The sequence below is a fragment of the Chiloscyllium plagiosum genome, unplaced genomic scaffold (assembly GCF_037043375.1).
Source record: "Chiloscyllium plagiosum isolate Xiang-an unplaced genomic scaffold, Cpla_swu_hap1 HiC_scaffold_22, whole genome shotgun sequence".
Taxonomy (NCBI): Eukaryota; Metazoa; Chordata; class Chondrichthyes; order Orectolobiformes; family Hemiscylliidae; genus Chiloscyllium; species Chiloscyllium plagiosum.
The window spans coordinates 13669121-13693746 of record NW_028270160.1 but is presented as its reverse complement, the minus strand read 5'-3'; the positions used below and the strand labels follow the sequence as shown (position 1 = coordinate 13693746).

The 24626-nt window shown below is 47.0% G+C and overlaps 1 protein-coding gene across 1 annotated transcript in view; it reads left to right on the top strand.

Moving 5' to 3' along the window:
• Positions 1-24626, top strand: part of LOC122561411 (slit homolog 1 protein-like) — a 320580-nt gene that overhangs the window by 260066 nt on the left and 35888 nt on the right. The window contains exons 23-28 of the mRNA XM_087998766.1: positions 542-613; positions 1761-1832; positions 13885-13956; positions 16494-16657; positions 17693-17817; positions 18650-18747. Coding sequence (XP_087854892.1) covers positions 542-613; positions 1761-1832; positions 13885-13956; positions 16494-16657; positions 17693-17817; positions 18650-18747 — 603 coding nt within the window. The remainder of the gene's footprint in view (positions 1-541; positions 614-1760; positions 1833-13884; positions 13957-16493; positions 16658-17692; positions 17818-18649; positions 18748-24626) is intronic.

Here is a 24626-nt window from a genome sequence, read left to right as displayed (position 1 = left end):
TAGGAGTGGGTCTCAAACCCATAACCTTCCACTCTGGCAGGTGTGTTATCCCTTTGTATCATATTCCAGTCGCTGAATATCTGCTCAAGTCAACAGCCTGAGATCCCAGTAGAAAGTGTGAATTTGCTCCCCTAATTTGGAGCAAATGGGGCAGCACGGTGGCTTCGTGGTTAGTACTGCTGCCTCACAGTCCCAGGGTCCCTGGTTTGATTCCAGCTTTGGGCAACTGTCTGTGTGAAGTTTGCACATTCATCCTGTGTCTGTGTGGGTTTGCTCTGGTTTCTTCCCACAAACCAAAGATGTGCAGCTCAGGTGAATGGGCCATACTAAATTGCCTATGGTGTTAGGAGCATTAGTCAGAGGGCGAGTGGGTTGCTCTTTGGAGGGTCAGTGTGGACTGGTTGGGCCGAAGGGCCTGTTTCCACACTGTAGGGAATCTAATAAAAGTGCCAGTGTTTCCATGACAGAAATCAAGTTTCAATCTTATATTGTCTGTAGTTTTCAATCTTCGATGTTAACCGTTTCATTCCTCCCACCACAGGGACATGAGCAACAATAGGATCAGTTCATTGACCAACACCTCCTTCATCAACATGAGCCAGCTGACTACCCTGTGAGTACTTGGTTAGAGACAAAAAAAAACTGCAGATGCTAGAATCCAAAGTAGACAAGCAGGAGGCTGGAAGAACACAGCAAGCCAGGTAGCGTCAGGAGGGGGAGAAGTCGATGTTTTGGGTGTAACCCTTTCCTCCAGTCCCACTTCCCTCCCTCTGTTTATTTCTGAGCTCCCTTCCCCCTCCCCAATCCTGATGAAGGGTCTCACCCGACACGTTGACTTCTGCACCTCCTGTTGCTGCGTGGCTTGCCATGTTCTTCCAGCCTCCTGCCTGTCTACCCTGTGAGTTCTTATAACCCTGGATGGAACTGATGTACCACCTCCTTCTGTCCACAGTTGCCAACTGCATTTGCATGTATTCCTGGAGATTGCATCACATGACCTCCTGCCCACTACTCGCTCGGTGTGTTGAAAGGCTTGTTTCTTCCCCTCTAATCCCAGTAGAGAAGCAAGTGAAGTAATTTTTTTTTGAAAATCATTATTTTCTATTTAATAGGGTTTACTAAACTGAGGGTCGCAAACCCCAAGTGACATCATGGAGGCAGCAATGGCCAGTGTCCAGCTCAGACTGATCTTTGACAACTGTGAGGTCCCTTTAAATGATTGTGTGCTTATTTTGTTGGTGGATGTGTCCTAATCGACGTCTCCCAGAGTCCTGACCGCTGCCATAAAAACAAAACCCAGTCCAAAGGAAGGATTCTACTCAGTCAAATCCTCTCAGAAGTTTTTATGTGCCAATGGGATTGTCACAGCTGAGATATCAACATAGACTGTGGAAGCGAGAGAAGGAAATAGAAGGTGGGCTGTGGAACAAGGAACTGTAAAGGAACTGTCCTACCTGTCCATCTTCCTTCCCACCTAACCGCTCCAACCTATCACCACTACCCCCACCTCCATTCACTTTCAGCTACCTTCCCCCCCCATCCCACCCCTCCTCCCATTTATCTCTCAGACCCCCTTGGCTCACAAGCCTCATTCCTGATTAAGGGCTTATGCCCGAAACATCGATTCCCTTTGCTCCTCAGAGGCTGCCTGACCTGCTGTGTTTTTCCAGCACCATATTCTCGACAAGGAACAGTAAAGTCTAGCTGTTTTTGCCTGAATGTAATTGCTGCATTTACATCCCCTGTCTTTTATGTTCCAGGATTCTCAGTTACAATTCCTTGCGATGTATCCCAGCCTCGGCATTCCAGGGTCTTCGCTCCCTCCGGCTCCTGTAAGTCCTGATTAGAAGATACTCACCATGATTTCCACACAGTAACCACCAATTAGCTGGATTTTGTGATCAGTTCTGGTCTCTAGGGGCCGATTGGCCTCCTGGCAATAAGCAGTGCACTGACTATAACCCTTGTAACCAACCTTGGCTTTATTTTACTCATACGTGGGGAATAAGAAAATGACCAGGGAGAAGGTAGTGCTGATCAGGGATAGCGAAGGGAACTTGGAGTCTGAGCAGATAGGGGAAGCCCTAAATGAGTTTTTTGCTTTGGTTTTCACCAAGGAAAGGGAACTTGTTGTAAATGAAAACTTTGAGGAGCTGGGATACAGTCTTGACCAAATCAAGATTGATAAGGTTGATGTGCTAGAAAGTTTAGAAAACATTAAGATTGATAAGTCTCCAGGGCCAGACCAGATTTATCCTAGGCTGCTCCGGGAAACGAGAAAGGGGGTTGCCAAGCCGCTGGCGAGGGTATTTGCCTCCTCACTCTCCACGGGAGTCATACCGGAGGATTGGAAGGAGGCGAATGTTGTTCCTCTTTTCAAGAAAGGTAATAGGGAAATTCCTGGAAATTACAGACCAGTCAGTCTTGGGCCTGTGGTCTGCCAAGTTTTGGAAAGAATTCTGATTTATGACTATTTGGCAAAGCATAGTGTGATTAAAGGCAGTCAGCATGGCTTTGTGAGGGGCAGGTCATGCCTCACAAATCTTATTGAGTTCTTTGAGAAGGTTTTGAGAAGGTCGATGAAGGTCGAGCAGTGGGTGTGGTGTATATGAACTTCAGCAAGGCATTTGATAGGGTTCCTCATGGTAGGCTCATTCATAAAGTCAGGAAGTATGGGATACAGGGAGATTTAGCTATCTGGATTCAGAATTGGCTGGCTGACAGAAGGCAGAGAGTGGTTGTAGATGGAAAATATTCCGCCTGGAGGTCAATGTTGAGTGGGGTCCCGGAGGGCTCTGTTCTTGGGCCTCTGCTCTTTGTACTTTTTGTAAATGACTTGGATGAGGAGGTTGCGGGGTGGGTTAGTAAATTTGCAGATGACACAAAGGTTGGAGGTGTCATCGATATTATAGAGGGCTACTGCAGACTGCAGCACGACATAGACAGGATGCAGAGCTGGGCTGAGAAATGGCAGATGGAGTTAAACCTGGATAAATGCCAAGTGATGCATTTTGGAAGGTCAAACTTGAATGCTGAATATAGGATTTAAGACAGGATTCTTGGCAGTGTGGAGGAGCAGAGGGATCTGGGTGTGCAAGTACATAGATCCCTCAAAGTTGCCACCCAAGTGGATAGGATTGTTAAGAAAGCATATGGTGTTTTGGTTTTCATTAACAGGGGGATCGAGTTTAAGAGCTGCGAGGTTTTGCTACAGCTCTACAAGTCCCTGGTGAGACCACACTTGGAATATTGTGTCCAGCTCTGGTCGCCCTAATATAGGAAAGAAACAGAGGCTTTGGAGAGGGTGTAAAGAAGATTTACCAGGATGCTGCCTGGACTGGAGGGCTTGCCTTATGAAGAAAGGTTGAATAAGCTCAGACATTTCTTTCTGGAGAGAAGAAGGAAGAGAGGAGGCCTGATCGAGGTGTACAAGATAATGAGTGGAATAGATAGAGTCAATAGCCAGAGACTTTTCCCCAGGGCAGGATTGACTGGTTCGAGGAGTCATAGTTTGAAGATATTAGGAGGAAGGCATAAAGGAGACGTCAGAGGAAGGTTCTTTACACAGAGAGTTGTGAATCCATGGAATGTGTTGCCAGCTGTGGTGGTGGAAGCAGAGTCATTGGGGACATTTAAGCGACTGCTGGACAGGCACATAGAGAGATGTGAGTTGAGGGGTGTGTAGGTTAAGTTACTATATTTTACATTAGGATTAAACCTCGGCACAACATCGTGGGCCAAAGGGCCTGTTCTGTGCTGTACTTTTCTATGTTCTATGTTCCCAATTAGCACAGGCCTCACTGCGTTGCAACACTATGAGCTGCCAGAGGAAGTGGTGGAGGCTGGTATAATTGCAACATTTAAAAGGCATTTAGATGTGTGTGTAGTTGTGTGTGTGTGTGTGTAGGTGTGTGTGTGTGTCTGTGTGTAGGTGTGTGTGTGTCTGTGTAGGTGTGTGTGTGTGTAGGTGTGTGTGTGTGTGTGTGTAGGTGTGTGTGTGTCTGTGTGTAGGTGTGTGTGTGTGTGTAGGTGTGTGTGTGTGTAGGTGTGTGTGTGTGTGTAGGTGTGTGTGTGTCTGTGTGTAGGTGTGTGTGTGTCTGTGTAGGTGTGTGTGTGTGTAGGTGTGTGTGTGTGTGTGTAGGTGTGTGTGTGTCTGTGTGTAGGTGTGTGTGTGTGTGTAGGTGTGTGTGTGTGTGTGTAGGTGTGTGTGTGTGTGTAGGTGTGTGTGTGTGTAGGTGTGTGTGTGTGTGTGTAGGTGTGTGTGTGTGTGTGTGTAGGTGTGTGTGTGTGTGTCTGTGTGTAGGTGTGTTTGTGTGTCTGTGTGTAGGTGTGTGTGTGTGTAGGTGTGTGTGTGTGTAGGTGTGTGTGTGTGTGTAGGTGTGTGTGTAGGTGTGTGTGTGTGTCTGTGTGTAGGTGTGTGTGTAGGTGTGTGTGTGTGTAGGTGTGTGTGTGGGTAGGTGTGTGTGTGTCTGTGTGTAGGTGTGTGTGTGTGTAGGTGTGTGTGTGTGTAGGTGTGTGTGTGTCTGTGTGTAGGTGTGTGTGTGTGTAGGTGTGTGTGTGTGTAGGTGTGTGTGTGTGTAGGTGTGTGTGTCTGTGTGTAGGTGTGTGTGTGTGTGTAGGTGTGTGTATGTGTGTGTGTGTAGGTGTGTGCATGTGTGTGTGTAGGTGTGTGTGTGTAGGTGTGTGTGTGTGTCTGTGTGTAGGTGTGTGTGTGTCTGTGTGTAGGTGTGTGTGTGTCTGTGTGTAGGTGTGTGTGTGTGTAGGTGTGTGTGTGTGTAGGTGTGTGTGTGTCTGTGTGTAGGTGTGTGTGTGTGTAGGTGTGTGTGTGTGTGTGTGTAGGTGTGTGTGTGTGTGTAGGTGTGTGTGTGTGTGTGTAGGTGTGTGTGTGTGTAGGTGTGTGTGTGTGTGTAGGTATGTGTGTGTCTGCGTGTAGGTGTGTGTGTGTAGGTGTCTGTGTGTGTGTGTAGGTGCGTGTGTGTAGGTGTGTGTGTGTGTGTGTAGGGGTGTGTGTGTGTCTGCGTGTAGGTGTGTGTGTGTCTGTGTGTAGGTGTGTGTGTGTGTTTGCATGTATACGTGTCTGTGTGTGGGGTGACGTGTATGTCTGTGTGTAGGTGTGTGTGTGTGTCTGTGTGTAGGTGTGTGTGAGTGTGTGTGTAGGTAGGTGTGTGTGAGTGTGTGTGTAGGTGTGTGTGTGTCTGTGTGTAGGTGTGTGTGTGTCTGTGTGTAGGTGTGTGTGTGTGTAGGTGTGTGTGTGTGTGTAGGTGTGTGTAGGTGTGTGTGTCTGTGTGTAGGTGTGTGTGTGTGTGTGTGTAGGTGTGTGTGTGTGTTTGCATGTATACGTGTCTGTGTGTGGGGTGACGTGTGTGTGTCTGTGTGTAGGTGTGTGTGTGTCTGTGTGTAGGTGTGTGTGTGTGTCTGTGTGTAGGTGTGTGTGAGTGTGTGTAGGTGTGTGTGTGTGTGTGTGTGTAGGTGTGTGTAGGTGTGTGTGTAGGTGTGTGTGTGTAGGTGTGTGTGTGTGTGTGTGTAGGTGTGAGTGTGTGTGTAGGTGTGTGTGTGTCTGTGTGTAAGTGTGTGTGTGTGTAGGTGTGTGTGTGTGTGTAGGTGTGTGTGTGTGTAGGTGTGTGTGTGTCTGCGTGTAGGTGTGTGTGTGTAGGTGTGTGTGTGTGTGTGTAGGTGCGTGTGTGTAGGTGTGTGTGTGTGTGTGTAGGTGTGTGTGTGTGTCTGCGTGTAGGTGTGTGTGTGTCTGTGTGTAGGTGTGTGTGAGTGTGTGTGTAGGTAGGTGTGTGTGAGTGTGTGTGTAGGTGTGTGTGTGTCTGTGTGTAGGTGTGTGTGTGTCTGTGTGTAGGTGTGTGTGTGTGTAGGTGTGTGTGTGTGTAGGTGTGTGTGTGTCTGTGTGTAGGTGTGTGTGTGTGTGTAGGTGTGTGTGTGTGTTTGCATGTATACGTGTCTGTGTGTGGGGTGACGTGTGTGTGTCTGTGTGTAGGTGTGTGTGTGTCTGTGTGTAGGTGTGTGTGTGTGTCTGTGTGTAGGTGTGTGTGAGTGTGTGTGTAGGTGTGTGTGTGTGTGTCTGTGTGTAGGTCTGTGTGTAGGTGTGTGTGTTTGTAGGTGTGTGTGTGTCTGTGTGTAGGTGTGTGTGTGTGTAGGTGTGTGTGTGTCTGTGTGTAGGTGTGTGTGTGTGTGTGTAGGTGTGTGTGTGTTTGCATGTATACGTGTCTGTGTGTGTGTGTGTAGGTGTGTGTGTGTGTTTGCATGTATACGTGTCTGTGTGTGGGGTGACGTGTGTGTGTCTGTGTGTAGGTGTGTGTGTGTCTGTGTGTAGGTGTGTGTGTGAGTGTGTGTGTAGATGTGTGTGTGTGCGTAGGTGTGTGTGTGTGTCTGTGTGTGTGTGTCTGTGTGTAGGTGTGTGTCTGTGTGTAGGTGTATGTGTGTCTGCGTGTAGGTGTGTGTGTGTCTGTATCTGTGTGTGTCTGTGTGTGTGTGTCTGTGTGTAGGTGTGTGTGTGTGTTTGTAGGTGTGTGTGTGTCTATGTGTAGGTGTGTGTGTCTGTGTGTGTGTGTCTGTGTGTGTGTCTGTGTGTAGGTGTGTGTCTGTGTGTAGGTGTGTGTGTGTAGGTGTGTGTCTGTGTGTCTGTGTGTAGGTGTATGTGTGTCTGCGTGTAGGTGTGTGTATGTCTGTGTGTAGGTGTGTGTGTGTGTCTGTGTGTAGGTGTGTGTGTGTCTGTGTGTAGGTGTGTGTGTGTCTGCGTGTAGGTGTGTGTGTGTGTCTGTGTGTAGGTGTGTGTGTGTGTAGGTGTGTGTCTGTGTGTAGGTGTGTGTGTGTCTGTGTGTAGGTGTGTGTGTAGGTGTGTGTGTGTGTGTCTGTGTGCGTGCGTGTGTCTGTGTGTGTGTGTGTCTGTGTGCGTGCATGTGTCTATGTGCGTGCATGTGTCTGTGTGCATTTGTGTCTGTGTCTGTGTGCGTGCGTGTGTCTATGTGCGTGCATGTGTCTGTGTGCATGTGTGTCTGTGTCTGTGTGCGTGCGTGTGTCTATGTGCGTGCGTGTGTCTGTGTGGGTCTGTGTGTGTCTGTGTGCGTGTGTGTCTGTGTCTGTGTGTGAGTACCAACCAGAGCTGCTGCCTATATCTGAGGATCAGCCTTCCTGCTGTGGTGGGAAGGAAAGATGCCTGTGATGGTAACTAATTGCCTGTCTCGAACACAATCTCCTTCATGGAGTGCAGCTGACTTTGAGTGACCGGGAGGATGGGCAGTGACAGCAGGTCAGAGCCTGAAGAGAGAATAGCAAGGGACTATCTCTAAACAGCAGGTCCTTTTTATTCATACTAATTTCTGACTCTGTGGTCACAAGTAATGTTTATCTGCTGGTTCCTCATCTCCAGATTGCTGCTGAAATTCACTTCCAGAAGGGCCTGACTCTCTGTCTGTCCCTTGTTCTCATGCCATGGGCAGTCAAGAAGAAAGGGAGGACTGCCAATGCTGGAGATCAGAGTCAAAAAGTGTGGTGCTGGAAAAGCACAGCCCATTGGGGCATATTGCTGAGTCCAAACTCAGTCTGTTCAGATTTCCACTCCCATCCACACACTCACATGCACGCATTCACACTCTTGTATGTCAACTCGATGTATCAATGTCGTTACATACTAATCAATATTCTCCCTCTCCCCTTGAACCCTGGTGAAAACATATTACTGAGAAGTAATATTTAATATAGAGTCTTCAAGGCCTGGCCTCTTACCTTGATCCTTAGTGTGTTCTACGCTGCCATACAACGTGTAGCACTGTTTCCTGTGCACAGATTGCAAGTTTCCTATTCTAATTTGGGGTGGCACGGTGGCTCAGTGGTCAGCACTGCTGCCTCACAGCACCAGGGTCCCAGGTTCGATTCCAGCCTTGGGTGACTGTTGAGTTTGCACATTCTCCCCGTGTCTGCGTGGGTTTCCTCCGGGTGCTCCAGTTTCCTCCCACAGTCCAAAGATGTGCAGCTCAGGTGAATGGGCCATGCTAAATTGCCCGTAGTGTGTTACGTGCATTAGTCAGAGGGAAATGGTTCTGGGTGGGTTACTCTTCGGAGGGTCGGTGTGGACTTGTTGGGCCGAAGGGCCTGTTTCCACACTGTATGGAATTTAATCTAAAAAGGGGTGGCACGGTGGCACAGTGGTTAGCACTGTTGCCTCACAGCGCCAGAGACCCAGGATCAATTCCCGTCTCGGGCAATTGTCTGTGTGGAGTTTGCACATTCTCCCCGTGTCTGCGTGGGTTTCCTCCGGGTGCTCTGGTTTCCTCCCACAGTCCAAAGATGTGCAGGTTAGGTGAATTGGCCATGCTAAATTGACCAAATAACTTCCCTGGATGTATTTCCAGGAATATCCTCCCTCAGCACAGCTGTAATGCTATCCCTTATCAAAAATGCCACTCCCCCTCCTCTCTTGCCTCCCTTTCTATCCTTCCTGTAGCATTTGTATACTGGAACATTAAGCTGCCAGTCCTGTGCATCCCTGAGCCATGTTTCCATAATTGCTATGATATCCCAGTCCCATGTTCCTAACCATGCCCTGAGTTCATCTGCCTTCTCTGTTAGGCCCCTTGCATTGAAATAAATGCAGTTTAATTTATTAGCCCTACCTTGTCCCTGCCTGCCCTGACTGTTTGACTCACTTCTGTTCTCAGCTGTACCCGTCTCAGTTCGATCTCTTTCCTCACTATTTCCCTGGGTCCCACACCCCCCCACCTTACTCGTTTAAATCCTCCCAAGCAGCTCTAGCAAATTTCCCTGCCAGTATATTAGTCCCCTTCCAATTTAGGTGCAATCCTTCCTTCTTGTACAGGTCACTTCTACCCCAAAAGAGATTCCAATGATCTAAAAATGTGAATCCTTCTCCCATACACCAGCTCCTCAGCCATGCATTCATCTGCTCTATCCTCCTATTCCTGCCCTCACTAGCTCGTAGCACTGGGAGTAATCCAGATATTACTACCCTTGAGGACCTCCTCTTTTAAATTTCTGCCTAACTCTCTGTAATCTCCCTTCAGAGTCTCAACCTTTTCCCTTCCAATGTCGTTGGTTCCAATGTGGACAATGACCTCTTGCTGGCCCCTCTCCCCCGTGAGAACATTCTGCGCCCTCTCTGAGACATCCTTGATCCTGGCACCAGGGAAACAACACACCATTCTGATTTTTCGCTGCTGGCCACAGAAACATCTGTCTGTACCTCGGACTACAGAATTCCCTAACACAATTGATCTCTTGGAAGCCGATGTACCCCTCATTGCATTCGAGCCAGTCTCAATACCAGAAACTTGGCTGTTCGTGCTACGTTCCCCTGAGACTCCATCACCCCCTACATTTTCCAAAACAGCATACCTGTTTGAAATGGGTATATCCACAAAAGACTCCTGCCCTCGGTGTCAACCTCTCTCCCCTTCCTGGAGTTAACTCATCTATGTAACTGTATCTGAGACTTTCCCCCCTTCCTATAACTGCCATCCATCACATGCTGTTGCAAATTCCTCATCGCTTCTATCTGTCTCTCCAACCGATCCACTCGATCTGATAAGATTTGCATCCATAGAGTGCAATGAATATTCATGACATTGATTTCTGGGATGAGAAGATTATTTTATGAGATTATTTTACGGCCTGGGATTGTTGTCTTTGAAATTTCAAAGAATGAGAAGTGATGTCATTGAAACATAGTGTATAAAGTTGAGAAGTAAAATTTGTGAAGGACTTGGCAGGTTAAAGACTGTGAGATGTTTTCCCTAACTGGGGAGTCTCGAACACAGGGGCTCAATGTCCAAGTAAGGTGTAGACAATTATCTGTGTGTGTCCCTCTGCCGTCAATCTCTGTTTTTGCACTTTCTTTCTCCCTGCCTCCTCACAGAATCCCTATAGCATGGAAGCAGGCCATTTGGCCCATCGAATCCATACCAATCCTCCAAAGAGCATCACCCCAGACCTACTCCCGACCCTATTCCTGTAACTGTGCATTTCCCATCATCAACCCACTTAGCCTGCACATCCCTGGACACTACGGGGCAATTTAGCATGGCCAATCCACCTAACCTGCACATCTTTGGAAAGTGGGAAGAAACCCACGCAGACACGGGGAGAATTTGCAAACACCACACAGAGAGTCGCACGAGGCTGGAACCGAACCCGGGTCCCTGGCATTGTGAGGCTGCAGTGCTAACCACTGAGCCACCATGCCACCCACCATTTTCTCACCATCTATTTCCCCATTCGCTATTAGTCCATCACCATCACTGAATAAATATCATTTCAGATGTCTCCTCACTTGTGTCATGAAGGGGCATAACATAGGATTTAATAGTTTCACTTCAGACAACAAAATAGAAAGCTTTAGGAAGAGCATGGGTATTTCATTTTATTTCCTCTGCCTTGTTTTTGAAGAGGTTCCCATACCATGTGCGATGGGTACTGCCTTGCTGTTCAGAGAAGTTTCAACAGTCCAGATCCCAATTCAGCCACTAACTGGCAGATTACTTAATAGGTCAGTGCTTTCATTAACACTCAGGAACAGTGTTACCAGGCAACCTGCTGGGTGCTCCTGGCAGTAGAGAGTTTACTAATTACAGCCTTCATCTCTCACTGAGTAAGGTACTGACTCAGAGAGATTGAAGCACAATCTGTTCATTTGACATGTTAATGCAGGGCAAGCCTTACCTGTAAATGGGTATAGAATCACTGGAGAAAGTGCAAAGACTTGCACAACCAGAACTGAGTCTATAACTATTGGGATAGGTTGACCACTGGGGTGTTGTGCTGACCTTATGGAGCTCTTTGAAGTGATAAATACATTTAACAGACTAGATGTAGAGATGGAATGCTCACTATTGAGGAGCCCAGTACTACAGATCATGAAGATCAGAGATTCAATAGTAAATCCAACGACAAACAGTCTAGTAAATACATATGCAAGGAGAAAAATAACTTTCACATAATCAGGCAAAATTTAATAGCGAGTGTCTTAAAAGACTCTTCAGACACTGATTCCTGGTGTGGCAGGACTGATGTATGAAGAGAGACTGGATAGGTTAGGACTGTATTCATTACAGTTTAGAAGAATGAGGTGGGTATCCCATAGAAACGTATAAAATTCTAATAGGACTAGACAGGATAAAAGCAGGAAACATAGCCCCAATGACTGGAGGTCCAGAACCAGGGCTCATTGTCTAAAGATATAGGTTAGCCACAATCATATTGAATGGCAGAGCAGGCTCGATGGGCTGAATGGCCTACTGCTGCTGCTTTGTTCTGTGTTGCTATTGATGCTGTATTTCTAAGGCAGGTGACCAAAAGATTGGCTACAGTGGTAGGATTTTAAGGAGAATCTTCAGGGAGGACGAAGAGGGGAATTCCAGAACTCAGGGCCCTGGCAGCAGGTTGCATGGACACCACTTGGTGGGATGGAGGGAAAACACAAGAAGACCCAGTTGGAGGTCTCGGAGGATTATGGGTCTGGAGGAAGTGATAGGGACAGGGAGAGAACCAGATTATGTGATATCCTTCACAGTGAAAGGGCCCACTCATCAATCCTTGCTGGTGGTTGAGGCGTGTTTGCAGGATCTCGTGGAAGGAGGGAAAACAAATATATGCAATAAGAGGAGGAGTAGGCAACTCAGCTGCTCCACTATTCAATAAAGATTGTAGCTGATCAGATTTCTCTAGACTCCCACATACCCCTGATAACCTTTCACCCCCTTATCCAGAATCGACCTAGCTATGTTCAAAGACTCTGCCCCCACTTCCTTTTGAGGAAGAGGATTCCAAAGACTCTCAACCCTCTTTGAGAGAAATAAAATGATCTAATCTTTGTCTAAATGGGCCAACCCTTATGTTTAAACAAAGATACCAAGTTCTAGATTCTCCCAAAAGAGGAAACATCACATCCACATCCAGCCTGCCCAGATCCCTCAGGGCGTTATTCGCTTCAATCAAGTCACCTCTTACTCTTCGAAAATCCAAAGATACAAGTCTAGTCTGTCCAACCTTACATTGTAGGACAACCCACCCATTCCATAGTTTGGTAAACTTGCTCTGAAAACTTTTCAATGTATTTACAGTCTTCCTTAAATCGGGAGACCATTATTGTGCATAATACTCTCATCGCGGTCACACCCGTGTCCCTGTGTAACTGAAGCGTAACTTCTCCACCCTTTTATTCAATTCCTCTCACAACCAATAATAACATTCTGTTGCTTTCCAAATTACTTGCTTGATCTGCATATTAATCTTTTTGCAATTCTTGGACTAGGGCACCCAGATCCTTCTGCATCTATATAAATTCAGGGGATGAGAACCAGAGAGGGGGTTGTTAGGGTAACAGGGCCAGGTCCTGACCAGTGGAATCATCACAATTGAATAATAATGGATCAATCACAGATGACAGATCATATTTTTAAAACATTTCTCTTTCTAGTGAATAACTCGACTTACCTAATGATCTCAGTTTGATCAAAAAGAATCACTTCGGAATGTTATAAATATGGGTTTGAAATGCTCACCAATGAGAGTTCTTGAGAAATTATGAAATCCATTGGAATTCAACACAATGAATTACATTTATGTGTTTGCTCCAGGTAATGTAATGATTGGGTAGAATTTAACCCATTCTGTATAATGGATTGATTGGGAAAAGATTTGGTCTGTTGGGAGTGTGTACAATGGGAGTGATCTAGAAGGGGTTTGATCCATTGGAATTCTGTGCACTTAGATTGATTGGGAAATATTTTGGCCTATTGGGATTGTGTACACTCGGAATGGCTGGGAAAGGTTTTGATCAATTGGAATTCCACACACTTGGATTGGATGGGTAGGTGATTGATCCTTTGGTATTAAATGGGAAGGTATTTGGTCTATTGGGATTCTGTACATTGGGAGTAATGGGAAGGGGTTTGATCTATTGGGATTCTACACATTGGGAGTGAATGGGAAGGGTTTTGATCTATTGGAGCTACAGTCATGTTTGTCTCATCTGGTCTCCTGAAAGCTTGGTATACTTTTCAATGTATATGAGGGCCCCTAACAGAAATATTTATATTATCTATAACCATGAGTGAGGTGCCAGACAACTAGAGGGTGGCTAATGTTGTGCCTTTATTTAAGAAAGACTATAGGGAATCATAGATCTGTGAGTTTGACATCGGTGGTGGGTAAGTTGTTGGAGGTGATTCTGAAAGATAGAATTTAAATGCATTTGGAGAGTTAAGGACTGATGAGGGCTACTCAGCATGGCTTTGTTCGAGGGAAATCGTATCTCACAATCCTGATTAGGTTTGTTGACGAATGTAACCAAAAAGATTGATGAGGGCAGGGGGTAGACATTGGTCTTTAGTAAAGCCTTTGACAAGATTCCACATGGTAGATTAATTAGTAAAGTTAGATCACATGGGATTCAGGGTGAGCTTGCCAACTGGAAACAAAATTGGTTTGATGGTAGGAGGCAGAAGGTGGTGGTGGGGGGTTGTTTCTTGGTCTGGAGACATGTAATCAGTGGTGTTCCACAGGAACCGGTGCTGGGTCCAATTTTGTTTGTCATTTTTTTAAACAATTTGGATGAGAATACTGGAGGCATTGTCAGTAATTATGCAGATGACACCAAAATTGGTGGTAAAGTGGACATTGAAGAAAGCTATCTGAAATTACAACGGGATCTTGATCAATGGGCTGAGCAGTGGCAGATGGTGTTTAATTTGGATAAATGCGAGATATTGCATTTTGGGAAAATAAACAAGAGCAGGACTTGTACAATTAATGGTAGGGCCCTGGGTAATGTTTTTGGGATTCAGATACATAATTCTTTGAAATTCGTGTCACTGGGTGGTCAATGTGGCATTAATATTTCTTCTTCTGCCTTTTCCCACACAGGTCACTACATGGGAATGACATCTCCACACTTCCTAAGGGAATCTTTGCTGATGTGGCTTCTTTATCACATCTGTAAGTGAAAGAAATGTTCATTTGATATTATATTAAAGTTAGGTGGCTAGTTCCCTGAAGCTTCTTTACATCTGTCTGTGCAAAGATCCTATGTCACAAATTGTGTTTGTGCGTGCGCGCATGTGCGCATGTGTTATGCATGTGTGCGTGTGTAGTGCATGAGTGCGCGTGTGTGCATGCGTGTATGTCATTATTGGTATCACCTTTTAATAAGTCCACTGATTTTTAAACTACACCAGCTACAACCTGTTCATTTGAGTATTAGCTTGGATTACCAGCACAGGTGGTTCCTGATTTATGAACAAGGGCTTGTTGTTTTGAATTCGACCCCATATAGGGGTGTATTAATAGTAATGTTAAAGATTTGACAGATGAAAGTTGCCTGAATTTATGAGTAGGGGTTATTTTATATTGTCCTGCATTGTCATCTGACTTGTGAATGGATTCAGGAATAGAACCTGTTCAAAACCCTGCCTGTAGAGTGACATTGCCATGAGGCTATGGTCTTCCCAGGTCTAAACCCAGGAGGATTAAATGGGTGTCAGATAACGGCAAAACCAGGGTCAACCGTGAAGCAATTCTCCGTTTCCACCAATAGCAGTATGGCTCATGTTTGGAGTCCAGAAACACATTAACAACAATTCATTTACATAGCTGCCTCCTCAAACTGAAGTGCTTCACAGCCAATGAAGTACTCTTTGAAGTCTGTTGTAGGGTGAGAATTGCAGTAGAAAATTTGCAAGTAGCAAGGTCCACAACTGTGTTAGGGACCGAATAATCTGATTTTAATGATGGTTGGGGTGTGTCAAGTCATGAAGGGTCTGGATGGACAAGAGAGTGAAAAACTCTTCCTGTTTGTGAAGCGATCGTGAATGAGGAGCACAGATTTTAAGTGACTGGAAAAAGAAGCAAGAGTGAAATGTGAGAAAGATTTCTTCACACAGCTAGTGGTTAGGGCCTGGAGTTCACTGCCTGAGAGCTTGACAGAGGCAGGTTCAGTTAAAGCTTTCAAAAGGGAATCAAGACTTTTACTTGAAAAGGAATAACAAACAGGGTTGAAGGGAGAAGGCTGGAGATTGTCACTAAGTATGCTGCTCATTCAGGGAGCAGGTAGAAACATAGAAGATAGGAGCAGGAGGAGGCCATTCGGCCCTTTGAGCCTTCCCCACCATTCATCACAATCATGGCTGATTGTCCAACTCAATAGCCTAATCCTACTTTCTCCCCATGACCTCTGATCCCATTCACCCCAGGTGCAAAATCTAGCCATCTCTTGAATACATTCAATGTTTTGGCATCAACTACTTCCTGTGGTGATGAATTTTTGATGGGCTGAATGGCCTCCTTCTGTGCTGTAACTTAGCTGTGATTCTGTTCAGTTGTAGGATAGATATTAGCCAGAGTGTCAGGGAGGCCTGGCCAGCTCTTCATCAAGGGAGTGTCATGGGATCTTTTTCATCTGCCTGAGAGAGCAGGTGGGGCATCAGTTTAGCATCTCAATTGAAACACAGCACCTCTGACAAGGCAGCACTCCCTCAGTACTGCACTGGAGCATGGACCTAGTTGCTGTGCTCACATCACTGGAATGGGTCTTTTTTTGACCTTTAGCTTTCAGACTCAGGCAAGGTGTTTACCCACTTCAAAAGCTCTTCACTGGCTTAAAGACAGAAAGTCCTGAGGTTATGAAGGGCATGACAAATGCAAGTCTTTTTAATGCTTATAGAACATTTTTGCTATTCACTCATGGGATGTGGGTGTTGCTGGCTGGGCCAGTATTTATTGTCCATCCTACTTGTCCTTGAGAAGGTGATAGTGAGCTGCCTTCTGGAACAGCTGCCGTCCATTTGCTGTAGGTAGACACCTAATGCCCTTAGGGAGGGAGTTCCAGGATTTTGACCCAGTGACACTGAACATGTCCCCCTTTATACTCAAGAAAGAACTTAAAATAAGTTTTTATCAATTTTTGAGAAGATTTGTAGCTCAGGTTGATGATACGTATGTAAGTTAGCTCGCTGAGCTGGAAGGTTTGTTTTCAGACGTTTCGTCACTATGACTAGGTAACATCATCAGTGAGCATCTCCGGTGAAGCTTATAACTTTGTATTTTAACTCCCCAAAAACACTTCATGCACACTGAGTTACTTTTCAATAGTCATTGATTGAATGGATAGACATTTTGCAGAGTACAGCCCCACAAGCAAGAATTGGGAACATTGCTAGCTGTTTCTGGCAGTACTGAAGGAGGAAGAAACTTCAGTGAGTTGCTTTTCGCATAGTGTCACAGGACCCTCTCAATCTCCATTAAAACAGTGCCTCAATTTGACATCACAGTCAAGTAACAGCTCCTGCACCACTCTCTTCACATTGCAGTGGGAATATCACCCTCAGAGTGAGATTCGAACATAGAACCTTCTGACTTTGAGTGAGAATGCTACCCATTGCACTTTAGCTGATGTTAATAGAGTTCTGTAACTAACTTAGAGTTATAAGGTGGAGTATAACATTACCTGACTCCCGTTCTCTCTCTTTCGCTTGCAGTGCCATTGGAGCTAACCCCCTCTACTGTGATTGCAATCTCCTCTGGCTTTCAGACTGGGTTAAAACTGGGTATAAAGAGCCTGGCATCGCCCGCTGTGCTGGACCAGGAGATATGGAGGGCAAGCTCCTCCTAACCACTCCCGCCAAGAGATTTGAGTGTCACGGTAAGAAGGCTCCTTTTCCTCTCAGTGCACCTGGAGGTGAGAGTTAGCTTACACTCAGCTCCCTAAGCCTTCCCCTAACCCCTACATTTCTACAAGAACTCCCTGATTTTGTGTTGAGCTACACTCAATGTGTAAAGCACTGTTCATCCACAAGCATTCCAGCACATAGACTTCACCACTGGTCCATGTATACTCCAAATTAAACTGTGGTGCACATAGACTCCAGATTCAACAGTAGTCCAGATAGAATCTAGATTCAGCACCGCTCCGTGTAAACTCCTGATCCAACACTGCTCCGGATTCAGCAGTGATTGACATCAAGTCCTGGTTCAATGCAGTTCCTGTCAGACAGCAACGAAGACTTGCATTCAGATAGCACCTGTTACACCGTGCAATATCCTAAGGCACTTCAAGGGAGGGTAAATCAGATTTAATTTGACACTCGGAGTCATAAGGAAATAATAGAACAGATAATCAAAGCTTGACTAAAGAGGTTGTCTTTAGTGAATTAATAGACAATAGACAATAGGTGCAGGAGTAGGCCATTCTGCCCTTCGAGCCTGCACCACCATTCAATATGATCATGGCTGATCCTCCTTAATCACTAAAGAAGGAAGGTGAGGTAAGGAACTGATGGTAGGGAATTCTAGACCCCAGCACCCAGGCAGGTGAAGGAATGATTGCCAAAGTGTCATAGAGAAACCTGGAGCCTACTCAGTTGTGTCATGCAAGTGTCTGAAGTTACAGACTATGAAGATACAGACAGTGCAGCTGCTATTGTGTATCTCGCTGTACCTCAATACACTGATATCATTGGCCACTGCTAGCATTGAAGAGATCTCTAGAGCAGGAGCTGATCTTCCTGATTATTGCCCAAGGACAAAGAGTATAAATAAAATGTAGATATTTGACAACTAACCGCTCCAGCTGCCAATATTTCACAAATTAAATGCCAGACATGCTGGAGCCACCCAGCAATAGCTGATCAGGTATTGCTTTCCGTATCACACACCACCATCATGTTGTTCTGTGTAGGTCCAACTGAACTCGGCGTCTTGGCAAAGTGCAGCCCCTGCCTGTCAAACCCGTGTCAGAACCAAGGAACCTGCCAGGATGACCACTTGGATTATTACAAATGCAACTGTCCGTTTGGCTACAAGGTAACAGCAGCTCCTCAGCAATCCATCCAGCACCTCGGTTAGATTCCAGGGATCACTCCCAGGGATCTGTTATTCTATATATAAACTCCCTGAACTCCTCAATTAGATTCCAGTCTGTAACTCATTCATGGGGATCTGTTATTCTATATAAATAAACCAACCTCTTAATTAGATTCCTGTCTGTAACTCATTCCTGGGGATCAGTTATTCTCGACATAAAAACCACCCTGAACCCTCTTATTAGATTCCAGTTTGTAACTCACTCCTGGGGATCAGTTATTCTATATCTCAACCCCCTGAAACCCCTCAATTAGATTCCAGTCTGTAACTCACTCTTGGGGATCAGTTATTCTATATATCAACTCCTGAAACCCCTCAATTAGAGTCCAGTCTGTCTCTCACTCCTGGGGATCAGTTATTCTATATATCAACCCCCTGAAACCCTTCAATTAGATTCCAGTCTGTATCTCACTCCTGGTTAAATGATATTCTATATATAAGCCACCCTGAACCCTTCGATTAAATTCCAGTCTGAAACTCAGTCACGTGACATTATGTCATGGTTTGACCTCAGTCCCTCTCTCAGTATAATGGAGGCAGGGTCCTGTGTTCAGGCGGTCTGTTATGTGTGTGTATTGTGTAGTAACGTCAGACGCACAAACCCAGATGACTTCGGCCATATCATTCCAGCTGTGGCATTTGACCCAAGAAACCACATTAGTTTGTGCGGACTCAGTCCAGAAAACTTCACCTTCACCGACAGGGATAGCCATCCCTCGAGCGAGGGCAGAATCCGTCAATAAGTAACTGTGTACTTTCTCCAAATCTTCAGGGTAGGCACTGTGAGTCTCCAGTCAGTGCCTGCATCCATCAGCCTTGTGACAATGGAGGGACATGCCATGTAAAGGAGGGAGACTCTCAGGCGTTCTGGTGAGTGGAGATCAGCTCCGAGATTATCAAGTTTCTTGTTCTTTCTGGGTCCTATTTGCTCCCGAGCCAAGCTTCTGACCCCTTCCCTGAGACCGCTCGTGCCATCTCTATAACATGCTAGACATGAGGCCTGCTTCACTTGCTGAATGCCTTAGCCCTGCGTTTACCATCCACAAATCCAATTATTCCAGTATCCTCCCGACCCACCACCCAACTCAGCAAATTCTGCTGCCCACAGAAACCCCAGAATCCAAGTGCCCATCTCGCCCAGCTCCTGCACTTTCTGCCTCACACTGGCTATCAGCTCAGTCCCAATTTTAAAACCCTCAGCCTCGTTTTCAGAGTGCCCAGTGCTCCCACTGCCATCTCCCAGACCCCAGGCCCATAGCCTTCCAGGGTCTCTGCACTCCCCTGATTCAGTCCCTTTGTCATCGCTGATTAGAATCCCTCCACCAGACATGGCCCTTTGCTGTCTGCGCTCTGACATCGGGGTGGGGGGGAGCGATCTGTCGGTAACCCAGGCGGGAGTCAAAAAGAGAATTCAGAATGAGTGCTCCTTCCTTAATTCTTTCCCGCCCCCATCCCCGGAAAGTCTTGACAGTGACCCAGGGCTGTAACCTAATCCAGTGTAAAAAATGTGACTCTGCCACTGCAGGGTGAAAATAGTGTAAATAATCAGTGAGACTGACGTCCACTGGTTTCTGTGGGTTGGATTGAATTTGATCCACTGAGCACACAGACATTGACATTCCCAGCTGCTGCACTCAGTAACGTTCTCCATCCTTCTCTTCCTGCCTTCCCTTCCCTTGTTTTTTGCTTGGAATCATGTTGGAGGTGGGACTGTGAGGGGGTGGGGCACTGGGATTCGGTTTGTCACGGGTACTTTACATGTAATCTCAGCTACTCACACCACCGCCCACCCCCAGACCCCGGGCCTAGGCCTGACCATGCTACTAACTCTCCACTGTCCTGTGTGGCTCCAGGGGGAGGGACCTGCTAATGTATGGGCAGCACCTCTGACAGTGCAGTACTCCCTCAGTACTGACCCTCTGACAGTGCAGCACTCCCTCAGTACTGACCCTCTCACAGTGCAGCACACCCTCAAGTGCTGAACCTCTGACAGTGCGGCAGTCCCTCAGTATTGACCCTCTGACAGTGCAATCCCTTACTGCTGACCCTCTGACAGTGCGGCATTCCCTCAGCATTGACCCTCTGACAGTGCAGCACTCCCTCAGCATTGACCCTCCGACAATGCAGCACTCCCTCAGTCCTGACCCCACGAATATGCGGCTCTCCCTCATTATTGACCCTCTGACAGTGCGGCATTCCCCCAGTGCTGACCCTCTGACAGTGTGGCACTCCCTCAGTACTGGCCCTCTGACAGTGTGGCACGCACTCAGCTCTGACCTCTGACAGTGCAGTGCTTCCTCAGTGCTGATCCTCTGACGGTACGGCACTCTCTCAGTACTGATCTCACGACTGCAACTGCCCCTAATTATTGATCGTCTGACAGTGTGGCACTCCCTCAGTACTGATCCTCTGACAGTGCGGCACTCCCTCAGTACTGATCCTCTGACAGTGCGGCACTCCCTCAGTACTGACCCTCTGACAGTGCGGCCCTCCCTCAATACTGACTCTCTGACAGTGCGGCACTCCCTCAGTACTGACCCTCTGACAGTGCAGCACACCCCCAGTAGTGACCCTCTGACAGTACAGCACTCCCTCAGTACTGACCTTCCGACAGTGCGGCACTCCCTCAGTACTGACTCTCTGACAGTACAGCACTCCCTCAGTGCTGACCTTCAGACAGTGCAGCAGTCCCTCAGTATTGACCCTCTCACAGTGCGGTTCCTTAGTGCTGACCCTCTGACAGTGCAGCACTCCCTCAGCATTGACCCTCTGACAGTGCAGCACTCCCTCAGTCCTGACCCCACGAATATGCGGCTCTCCCTCATTATTGACCCTTTGACAGTGCGGCATTCCCCCAGTGCTGACCCTCTGACAGTGTGGCACTCCCTCAGTACTGGCCCTCTGACAGTGTGGCACTCACTCAGCTCTGACCCCTGACAGTGCAGTGCTTCCTCAGTGCTGATCCTCTGACGGTACGGCTCTCCCTCAGTACTGACCTCACGACTATGCAACTCCCTCTAATTATTGACCCTCTGACAGTGTGACACTCCATCAGTACATAGAACATAGAACATAGAACAGTACAGCACAGAACAGGCCCTTCAGTCCACGATGTTGTGCCGACCACTGATCCTCACGTATGCACCCTCAAATTTCTGTGACCATATGCATGTCCAGCAGTCTCTTAAATGTCCCCAATGACCTTGCTTCCACAACTGTTGCTGGAAACGCATTTCATGCCCTCACAACTCTCTGTGTAAAGAACCAGCCTCTGACATCCCCTCTATACTTTCCTCCAACCAGCTTAAAACTATGACCCCTTGTGTTAGTCATTTCTGCCCTGGGAAATAGTCTCTGGCTATCGACTCTATCTATGCCTCTCATTACCTTGTATACCTCAACTAGGTCCCCTCTCCTCCTCCTTTTCTCCAATGAAAAAAGTCCGAGCTCAGTCAATCTCTCTTCATAAGATAAGCCCTCCAGTCCAGGCAAACCTCCTCTGAACCCATCAGGCAGGGAGGAAAGGGTCGTGTGAGGGAGCCGTGGTTTAATAAGGAATTGGAATCCCTTGTTAAATGGAAGAGGGCGGCCTATGTAAAGATGAGGCGTGAAGGTTCAATTGGGGCGATTGAGAGTTATAAGGTAGCCAGGAAGGACCTGAAGAGAGAGCTAAGAGCAGCAAGGAGGGGACATGAAAGGTCCTTAGTTGGTAGAATTAGGGAAAACCCAAAGGCTTTCAATAGGTATGTCAGGAATAAAAGAATGACTAGGGTAGGAATAGGTCCAGTCAAGGATAGTAGTGGGAAGTTGCGTGTGGAGGCTGAAGAGATTGGGGAGACACTGAATGAATACTTTTCGTCAGTATTCAATCAGGAACAGGACATTGTTGTCAATGTGAGTACTGAGTCACAATTAAGTAGAATGGATGGCTTTGAGGTATGTAGAGAAGAGGTGTTGGAAATTCTGGAAAGGGTGAAAATAGATAAGTCCCCTGGGCCTGATGGCATTTATCCTAGGATTCTCTGGGAAGCAAGGGAGGAGATTGCAGAGCCATTGGCCTTGATTTTTATGTCCTCGTTGTCTACAGGAGTAGTGCCAGAAGATTGGAGGCTAGCAAATATGGTTCCCTTGTTCAAGAAGGGGAGTAGGAATAACCCTAGTAACTATAGGCCGGTGAGTCTCACTTCTGTTGTGGGCAAAGTCTTAGAGAGAATTGTAAGGGATAGGATTTATGAACATCTGGATAGGAATAATGTGATCAAGGATAGTCAGCATGGTTTTGTGAAGGCAGGTCGTGCCTCACAAACCTTATTGAATTCTTTGAGAAGGTGACTAAGGAGGTGGACGAGGGGAAAGCGGTAGATGTGGTGTATATGGATTTTAGTAAGGCGTTTGATAAGGTTCCCCATGGTAGACTACTGCAAAAAATACGGAGGTATGGCATTGAGGGTGAGTTGGAGGTTTGGATTAGGAGTTGGCTGGCTGGAAGAAGACAGAGGGTAGTAGTTGATGGCAAAGGTTCATCTTGGAGTGCCGTCACTAGCGGTGTTCCGCAAGGATCTGTTTTGGGACCATTGCTGTTTGTCATTTTTATAAATGACCTGGAGGAGGGGTTAGAAGGTTGGGTGAGCAAGTTTGTGGATGATACGAAAGTCGGAGGAGTTGTTGACAGTGAGGAAGGATGTGGCAGGTTACAGCGGGATATAGATAAGCTGCAGAACTGGGCAGAAAGATGGCAAATGGAGTTCAATGTAGCTAAGTGTGAGGTGATTCACTTTGGTAAGAGTAATAAAAAGATGGGGTACTGGGCTAATGGTCGGATACTTGGTAGTGTGAATGAGCAGAGGGATCTTGGTGTCCATGTACACAGATCTCTGAAAGTTGCCACCCAGGTAAATAGTGCGGTGAAGAAGGCATATGGTGTACTGGCTTTTATTGGTAGAGGAAATGAGTTCCGGAGTCCTGAGGTCATGATGCAGTTGTATAAGACTCTGGTGCGGCCGCATCTGGAGTATTGTGTGCAGTTTTGGTCGCCATACTATAGGAAGGATGTGGAGGCACTGGAACGGGTGCAGAGGAGGTTTACCAGGATGTTGCCTGGTATGGTAGAAAGATCGTATGAGGAAAGGCTGAGGCACTTGGGGTTGTTTTCATTGGAGAAAAGAAGGTTTAGGGGTGACTTGATAGAGGTGTACAAGATGATTAGGGGTTTAGATAGGGTCGACAGTGAGAATCTTTTTCCTCGTATGGAGTCAGCTATTACAAGGGGGCATAGCTTTAAATTAAGGGGGGGTAAGTATAGGACAGATGTTAGGGGTAGGTTCTTTACTCAGCGAGTCGTGAGTTCATGGAATGCCCTGCCAGTAGCAGTGGTGGACTCTCCCTCATTATGGGCATTTAAGCGGGCATTGAATAGGCATATGGAGGATAGTGGGCTAGTGTAGGTTAGGTGGGCTTGGATCGGTGCAACATCGAGGGCCGAAGGGCCTGTACTGCGCTGTATTCTTCTATGTTCTATGTTCTATGAACCCTCTCTAAAGCACCCACATCTTTCTTATAATAGGGCAACCAGATCTGGACGCAGTATTCCAAGTGCAGTCTAACCAAAGTTTTATAGAGCTGCAACAAGATCTCACGACTCTTAAACCCAATCCCCCTGTTAATCAAAGCCAAAACACCATATGCTTTCTTAACAACCCTGTCCACTTGGGTGGCCATTTTAAGGGTTCTATGTACCTGCACACCAAGATCCCTCTGTTCCTCCACACTGACAGTACTGACCCTCTGACAGTGTGGCACTCCCTCAGCACTGACCCTCCAAGAATGAGGCACACCCTCAGTACTGACCCTCTGACACTGCAGCACTCCCTCAGTACTGACCCTCTGACTATGCAGCACGCCCTCAGTACTGACCCTCTGACAGTGCAGCACTCCCTCAGCCCTGACCCTCTGACAGTGTGACACTCCCTCACTACTGACTCTTTGACAGTGTGACACTCCCTCAGTACTGACCCTTTGACAGTGTGACACTCCCTCAGTACTGACCCTGGGACAGTGCAGCACTCCCTCAGTACTGACCCTCTGACAGTGTGACACTCCCTCAGCCCTGACCCTCTGACAGTGTGACACTCCCTCACTACTGACTCTTTGACAGTGTGACACTCCCTCAGTACTGACCCTCTGACAGTGCAGCACTCCCTCAGCCCTGATCCTCTGACAGTGTGGCACTCCCTCAGTACTGACCCTCTGACAGTGTGACACTCCCTCAGTACTGACCCTTTGACTGTGTGACACTCCCTCAGTACTGACCCTGGGACAGTGCAGCACTCCCTCAGTACTGACCCTCTGACAGTGTGGCACTCCCTCAGTACTGACCCTTTGACTGTGTGACACTCCCTCAGTACTGACCCTGGGACAGTGCAGCACTCCCTCAGTACTGACCCTCTGACAGTGTGACACTCCCTCAGTACAGACTCTGGGACAGTGCAGCACTCCCTCAGTACTGACCCTCTGACTGTGTGACACTCCCTCAGTACTGACCCTCTGACAGTGTGACACTCCCTCAGTACTGACCCTTTGACAGTGTGACACTCCCTCAGTACTGATTAGATTAGATTACAGTGTGGAAACAGGCCCTTCGGCCCAACAAGTCCACACCGACCCGCCGAAGCGATACCCACCCATACCCCTACATTTACCCCTTACCTAGCACTACGGGCAATTTAGTATGGCCAATTCACCTGACCCTG